The sequence below is a fragment of the Terrapene carolina genome, unplaced genomic scaffold (assembly GCF_002925995.2).
Source record: "Terrapene carolina triunguis isolate 2854851 unplaced genomic scaffold, T_m_triunguis-2.0 Scaffold13871, whole genome shotgun sequence".
Classification (NCBI taxonomy): domain Eukaryota; kingdom Metazoa; phylum Chordata; order Testudines; family Emydidae; genus Terrapene; species Terrapene triunguis.
In genome coordinates this window covers 673-8,275 of record NW_020678222.1, presented here as the reverse complement: position 1 = coordinate 8,275, position 7,603 = coordinate 673, and the positions used below count along the sequence as shown (strand labels likewise).

The 7,603-nt window shown below is 52.9% G+C and overlaps 1 protein-coding gene across 1 annotated transcript; it reads left to right on the top strand.

Moving 5' to 3' along the window:
* Window positions 1-1,214: 1,214 nt before the first annotated feature.
* Window positions 1,215-6,945, top strand: LOC113408426 (U4/U6.U5 tri-snRNP-associated protein 2-like; the record flags this gene model as incomplete). Its single annotated transcript, XM_026661664.2, has 7 exons — window positions 1,215-1,490; window positions 1,814-2,050; window positions 2,605-2,656; window positions 4,032-4,246; window positions 4,533-4,675; window positions 6,100-6,235; window positions 6,859-6,945. Coding segments are annotated over exons 1-7 (1,146 nt in total), but the record flags the coding sequence as incomplete, so codon positions are not given.
* Between the last annotated feature and the right edge of the window lie 658 nt (window positions 6,946-7,603).

Below are 7,603 nucleotides of genomic sequence, written 5' to 3'. Positions count from 1 at the left end.
GGACAGGGAGCAGAGGGGTTTAGATGGGTCGGGAGTTCTGGGGGGGGCTGTCAGGGGGTGGGGAGTGGTTGGATGGGGCGTGGGAGTCCCAGGGGTCTGTCTGGGGGTGGGGGTGTGGATAAGGGTTGGGGCAATCAGGGTACAGGTAGGGGGTAGGGTCCTAGGGGGCCAGTTAGGATGGGGGGAGGGTCTCAGGAGGGGGCAGTCAGGGGACAAGAGGCAGGGAGGCTTAGGTAGGGAGTGGAGTCCTGGGGGGCAGTTAGGGGCAGGGGTCCCAGGAGGGGGCAGTCAGGGGACAAGGAACGGGGGGAGGGTTGGGGGTTCTGAAGGGGGAGGGAAGTGGGAGGGGCGGGGCTAGGGTGGGGCTCCTCCCGTCCTCTTTTTTGCTTGCTGAAATATGGTAACCCTAGCGCAGGGCAGGCCCGGCCAGTCCTGGCGGCTGCCTTGGGCCGCGGGGTTTTCCCAGTCGTGGGCTAGGCTGGAGGCGGCTAGCCTCTCCGGCGGCTGGGGCCTTACTGAGCTCTGAGGGCGAGCCTTTATACTTCCGGGTCGCCGCCTGACCCTCTGAGGGGCGGGCTCAGAGCTCCCTAGCTCCGCCCACTCCGGCCTCCGGACGGGCTTTTCCCTCTCCAGGGCGGCGGGGAGCCACAAAGCCTCACTACAGTGGGTTATATAGATTGTTGTAATTAGCCAGAAATCCAGTGTCTTTATGAAGTCCATGATTTTTAGTATCTAGCAAAGTTATGAATGTAGGCTCCCCGGCTCGTTGTTTGAAGGTGTTGTGCAGGTTTCCTTTGAGGATGGGGACTGGGAGGTCAGACAGGGAGTGATCGCTTTGTGAAAAGTGTTTGCTCATGAGTGATAGTGTTTTTGTCTTTTATCACTTTTCTGTGCGAGTTCATTTGGGAGCGCAGTGATTGTCTGGTTTCACTCACACAGTTGTTGGGACATTTAGTGCACTGGCTGAGGACACCACGTGACAGGCATGTGTAGGACTCATGGATCTTGAGTGGTGTGTTGTGGGGCTTATTGATCATCGTAGCAGTGGAGATATGTCTGCAAGTTTTGCATCTGTTGTTCTAGCAGGTTCTGGTGTTGCTTTGCGTTCGTGTGGCCTGGTCTGTGGGGAGCTTGTTTCTGATGATGACCTTGGCAAGGTTGGGAGGTTGTTTGAAGGCCAGTATGGTGATCTTGTATATATTGTGTGTAAGGCTATGTTGTTGACGTTGATGCTGGGAGCTTTCCAGAGAGAGTTTAATGTACGGGTGGTGGTGGTGGTGGTTGTAGTTGTGGTGGAAATTTATGAGGGGGTTCAGTCGTCTGTCCAGAGGATGAAAATACCATTGATGTATCTCAGGAATATCATTGGTTTCGTGGTGCATTTGTTCAGAAATTCTTCTTCAACGTGGCCCCTGAAGAGGTTGGCATACTGGGAAGCCGTCCTAGTACCCATGGCTGTTCCCATGGTCTTTGGACAAAGTGTTGCTGATGTAAAGTTGTTATGAGTGAGGGTGAAAGAGATGAGTTGTCCATTGTAGATACTGGAGCCAGGCCGTGATGCTATCATTGGGAGCAATGTTGGTGTATAAGGAAGTGACATCCATGGTTTCAAGGGTGGTATTCTGAGGGAAGTGGTTAGTGTTGCAGAGTTCCTGGAGGAAGTTGGTTGTGTCCAGGAGGAAGCTGGCCCTTTGTGTGTTGAGTGGTTTGAGGATGGTTTCTGTGAGTACTGATACCCCTTCAGTTAGAGTGCTGTGGCCAGATACGATGGGTCTGTCCGGGTCCCCTTGTTTGTGTGTATCTTGGGAAGCAGGTAGAAGGTCCCTCGGGCGGGTTCGAGAGGGATGAGGTTGAAGAGTTTCTCTTGGAGTTGTTTGGGGAAGGATTTGGTAGTATCCTTCAACTCCTGACTGAACTGTGGTGTGGGGTCTTCTTTGAGTTTTTTATAGCAGCGAGTGGTGGAGAGTTGCTTGTCCTCATTAACATAGTTGTCATGGTGGAGGACTGTGATGGCACTCCCTTTGTCTGCTGGTCTGATCGCTATCTGGAGGTTGGGTTTCAGAGACTGTATAGCTGGTGGAGTGATAGTCGAGCAATAGTGGTGGATGTGATGTTTAAGGATTTCACAGTGAACTTCCTGAAGCAATCAATGTAATGATCAAGTGTGTGGTTTCATCTGTTCTGGGGTGTCCAGTCAGATGATTATTTTTGTGTATGACTGTCAGTGGGGACCTAGTAATTATGAGTGGTGGTGGTGATGGTGGTGTGGAAGAATTCTTTGAGATGGAGTCAGCGAAAGAATTCTTCTATCTCTCCAGGTGTTAGTAGGCTGTCAGGTTCCGTGGTGGGGACAAGTTCAGTCCCTTGGAGAGTACAGATAATTCAGCTCCAGTTGGGGTAGTCTTGATAAATTGATGATGTTGGGGGTGTGGCGTAGTGTCCACTTGGGTCTTGGTTCTATGGTTTCTCCAAGAGGTGGTGTTCTGTGGGTTGTAGAGTTGTGGTTGGTTCCACTTTTAGTTTTGGATGGCTGTCCTCGGGGTTTTTGATAGTTGTTTTGAGTTTCTTGCGTAATCTCTAGGTTCCTGATTTTTTTCCTTCCAGTATGCTGGAGAATGTGGTGATTCCTGGTTTGAGGTAGCCCCTTCTGGAGTACGTAAGGTGCCAGAGATAGTTCCCCAGTTTTTCTGAAGTCCTTCTGCAGAGTTGGTCAGCATATTTGGAGTTGTATGTAGGGGCCAGAGGGTAATAGATGGTGAGTCCTCTGGGAATGATTTACTCAGCTATTAAGTTTTGCTTCCTTTTTCATCTTCTTGTGGACTTTCCGTTTCCATTTGGGGGGCACTACACAGTATTGCCACTAGATGGTGCCAAAACTTAATGCATCTGTCCTAAACTAGCCTCACATGCAGGATTGTCCATTTAAGGGTACAGGAGGCACTTTCATTCCTCAACAGTGCTGGAAACTTTCACATTACAAATATGGTATGTTCTATTCAACATGGGGCGACATTATTATTTATTTGTATTGTGGTGGCTTTCAGAAGCCCCCAGCTGAGATCAGGCCCCCATTGTGCTGGGCACTTCACAGACAAATAGTAAGACAGTCCCTGCTCCTTAAAAGCTTGCAGTCTAAATAGATGAGAGACGCAGTTTTTATCTCTGAAGTGCTACAAGCCATGAGGTTCCAGTCACAGTTCTGACCCGTGCATCCCCTGAAAAAGCCACAAGGGAGACTGAGTGTACAACAGGCCAACTTCTCAGGGGAAACATTGGGCCACAAGCCAAAACTAAAAGCTGCGGCTACAGATCTACAGAGCAAGCTGTATAGCCAGCAGGAATCACTGCAGGGCTGCTGGAGTGGGAGGGGCATAGGCCCTTCTGAGACACAATGTCACTTGAATATCCTATTCAATTCGAAGAGACCATGAGCCGTCTTTGGCAGCTGGCCTTGGTTTGGTGCCTATGTAGATTAGCTCTGCGTTGCGATTTCTGGTGTCTCCGTTTCAGATCATAGGTTTCCTTACGCTGGGGAAGTAGCAATAGCTGCAAACGCTGTAGAAAAACAGTTCACAAATGGAACTGGCTGATGTGAGATGAACACTTGATGCTGCGCAGCAGACCTGGTTTTGTGATGGGGCTGGTGGTGCAAAGATGTCCCAGTCCCACACCTGCTGCAGAGCTAGGCGTCAAAGCTGGAGTTATTCTAGCGAAATTGGTTCAGTTCCAAAGCTCCCCCTCACCAAGGCCTTCATCCTACCAGGTCATGCAGGCAAAGCCCTGTGGGTTTCCTTGCAGGATCAGGGCCAATGTCCTCATACAATGTAGCAGGGTTAGTCTTTTCTTAGTAGCTGCTGAAGATTGCAATGGAAGGTGATGCAGGTTGGGGCTGGGATGACAGTGGATCCTTAGGGGGAACTTTCACTATGGCTAGCTGTAGGCAGTGCACACTGTATTAACTCTGGGCCCCATCTCCCAAAATGTGTGGGTTAGGTCCGTCCGTCCCGTGGTGCTTTGCTGTGCTAACCCAGGTGGTTGTGTCCCCACCTCTCCTCAGCCAGCAGAGGAGAAGGAGCAGCTGCTGCAAAATGATGAGTACCAGGAGACAATGGTGGAATCCACCTTCATGTACCTGACCCTCGACCTCCCCACTGCCCCGCTGTACAAGGATGAGAAGGAGCAGCTGATCATCCCCCAGGTGCCGCTCTTCAACATCCTGGCCAAGTTCAACGGCATCACTGAGAAGGTAACTCCGCCCCTTCCCTGACTCTCCTGCACGGCTGCCCTCCTGCCTCTAGAGGCACACTTCCCTGCCGCCTGTCCCTGTTAGACTCTCCTGCTCTGCTGCGCTGCTTGTGTTTGGGGGGCAGCCGCAAATCTGCTAAGGCGCCTGGCAGATCTAAGGCAGCGTTGTTGGTGCTGGCAGGGCAGAGCGAGAGCTGGTGTGCTCTCCTATCCTTGTGGGTGTCTCTGCCCTGGCCATGTGTGGGTCTCTGGTTGCTGAGGGTTGTGTGTCTCTGTCCTTGCTCCAGGAGTATAAAACCTACAAGGAGAATTTCCTCAAGCGCTTCCAGCTGACCAAGCTGCCTCCCTACCTCATCTTCTGCATCAAGCGGTTCACCAAGAACAACTTCTTTGTGGAGAAGAACCCCACCATCGTCAACTTCCCCATCACGTAGGTACTTCCTGGACCCGGCTGGGGGGCTGCAGTTCCAGCTGTGCTTTCTAGGGAAAGCCCCTTGCACTCGCTCTGAGAACAGGGTTTGTCTGCAGTGGATGAGACCCAATGCAGCCCGTCTCCAAGTGGCAGCAGATGGGCATTGGCGCCTGAATGGCACTGCTAGGAGCTGGTGCAGATTGCACCCTTGTGGGATATATTGGTTGGTGCTCCCTGTTCCTCTAAGGATTCCCTCCAGGCGTTGGTTGGCAGCTAGGCCCGTTTGGCTAGAAACACACTACTTACATGCGACAGAGAGTCCTGTGGCACCTTATAGACTAACAGATGTCGTCTGACCAAGTGAGTATTCACCCACGAAAGCTTATGCTCCAATACGTCTGTTAGTCTATAAGGTGCCACAGGACTCTGTCGCTTTTTACAGATCCAGACTAACACGGCTACCCCTCTGATACTTGACTACTTACATGGACACTCGACCCCAGCAAACAGCCCTGTTTAGCAGACACTCCCCCTGTACAGACCATGCAGTCCTGTGCTGATACCAAGCACTGGGTTGTGATGGAAGGAGGGGCTTGTGGGTAAACATAGGACTGGGACTCTGGAGACCTGAGATCAGTTCCTGGCTCTGCCACAAACTCCCTGTGTGACCCTGGGCAAATCCTTGCCTCGCCGTGCCTCAGTTTCCTCATCTGTAAAATGGGGGTGATCCTTCTCTGCCTCCTAGGGGTCTGGTGAGGATGACCTCAGTACTCTGTGAGGTGCTCGGGGGGACTGTAGATACAGACACCAATGGAGCTCAGCCTTGTGAGGTCTCGTTTGGGCCCCCTGTGGCTGCAGTGCCACGTGCAGTCGGCTGTTCTGCACCTGCAGCTTGTAGGCCGGCATGTTGTGTGTCAATGTGGAGATGACCTTATACAGCCCCTGGGGTGGAACTCCCTGTTTGAATGGGTGCTAGGGCAGGGGTGGCACAACACATCTAGTTATGACTAACGGGGAACGTGACATTTAGCTACTGCCCTTGTCTGGTGGCTGGTAAAGTCGTCTTTCTCTTTTGCTTTGAGTATTAAAAATGATCTGTGCAGCTTCCAACTGAACTGTGCAGACTGTCTTGGCCAGAGCACGTCCTCCCTCCTTGGTCTAGTGCAGTGCCGGGTTATCTTCTGTGGTGCTGGTGATCCAGCCTTGCATGGGAATAGACGAAACAGCTCAGCCATTATAGCGGGTGCCTGGTTCTGATTTACATGCGTGTGGGGCTGACGCTTGGTGACTGCAATCGCAGCTAGCTAAGGAGCTGGCCTCCTGCTCTGGCCCCCGGTGCATCAGCATGCAACGTACAGGGGCACACTGGAACTCCCAGCCTTTTCAGGGCCTGGTGCAGCTTGCCCCTTGTGCTCACAATGCTGCTGTTCCTCCTGCTGCAGGAACGTGGATCTCCGGGAGTACCTGTCCGAGGAAGTGCAGGCCGTGCACAAGAACACCACCTACGACCTAATCGCCAACATCGTGCATGATGGGAAACCCACCGAGGGCTCCTACAGAATTCACGTGCTGCATCATGTGCGTGACCGAAGGGGCGGGGTTCAGTGTCTGCCGGCAGCGTGGGGGCTGGAGAAGCATGCCCAGCACCCTAGTCCCTGCTAGTCCAGTGGCTTGCAGTGTTCCCTTGGGGTGTGACCGCTCTAGTCTCTGGAGATTTAGCCCATACAGAGGATTGCTGATGCTAGCTCGCTGCCTAAGGCTGATCCCTTGCAGCTGCTCTAGCAGGGAGCTGAGGAGCCCTCCCCGGTTCGTTCTCCAGCCTGCACAGCAGCCGAGGGCAGCACTTGGGGCTTGCCCAAGCAGCTCTGCTCCCTGAATAGCCCCACAAGTGAGCTCAGGTAGCAGCTGGCCGTAACCTGCTCCCCCAGTCCAAACGCATCCTGATGAGATGTGCTGGGAAAGCAGTGCGCTCGCCGCCAGGCTTCTGTGCTCATCGCTTTGTGCCCATGGGGATGATTGCTCGGGGAGCTGGGGAGAATTTCCTAGTGCAGGCTTTGCTCTGTTGCATGGTGAGGCCAGACAGTGGCTCAAAGCAACAGGCTGGGCAGAGTGGAAGTCTGGAGCCCGGTGTGTCAGAACTAGCGCCACGGTAAGACCTGCTGTCATAACTCTTCTCACCTTTTTGCAATGGCTTTTGGCAGGGCACGGGCAAGTGGTATGAGCTGCAAGACTTACAGGTGACCGATATCCTGCCCCAGATGATAACGCTCTCAGAGGCCTATATCCAGGTGAGTGCATTGCTGTCTATTCCACTGCATGGGATGACTCGTTCTACCTGACCAGGTGATCTCTGCTGACGTCGTAGGGCCGTACAAGCTTTGCCTGGCTTTTCGGCTGTCCCGGGTCTCTGCACAACATGGCAGATGTGAGTTGCTGTTGCAGAGCTATTTAAAGAAAACTTGCTTGTGCTGCAGCTGCTCTAGCATCATCTCCTCTAGCACAGGCTAAGCACCTCGGGGAAGGAAGTGGTGGTCCCTGTGGGGGGAAGGAGGGCTGTATGTGTGATGAGTCATTCATCGCATACGGTAAGTGCTGACCCAGTGGTGCAATGATGGGACATGTAGGAGGCGTTGCTGTCACATCAGTGCTGGTGGCCATGTTCCTGTGGCTCTAGTGCACATACCCATGATACAGACAGTGCTGTTGCACTCTGGGATGCAGCGGCAGCCCACAGGCTCTGGTCAGCAAGTCAGTAAGAACTTCATGTGATAAATGATGTGGTAGAACAAAGGTGTGGGGGTGATAAACTTCTCAGGCAGGCAGTGTTTGAGTCCCTGCCCACAGAGGGGCCTACAGCAGCCTTGTGTGTCCTGAGGCACGGCGTGGCAATGGGAGGGGCGGCCTGTATTTAGAAAGTGGAGCTCAAAGTAATACTTAGCGCTTCTC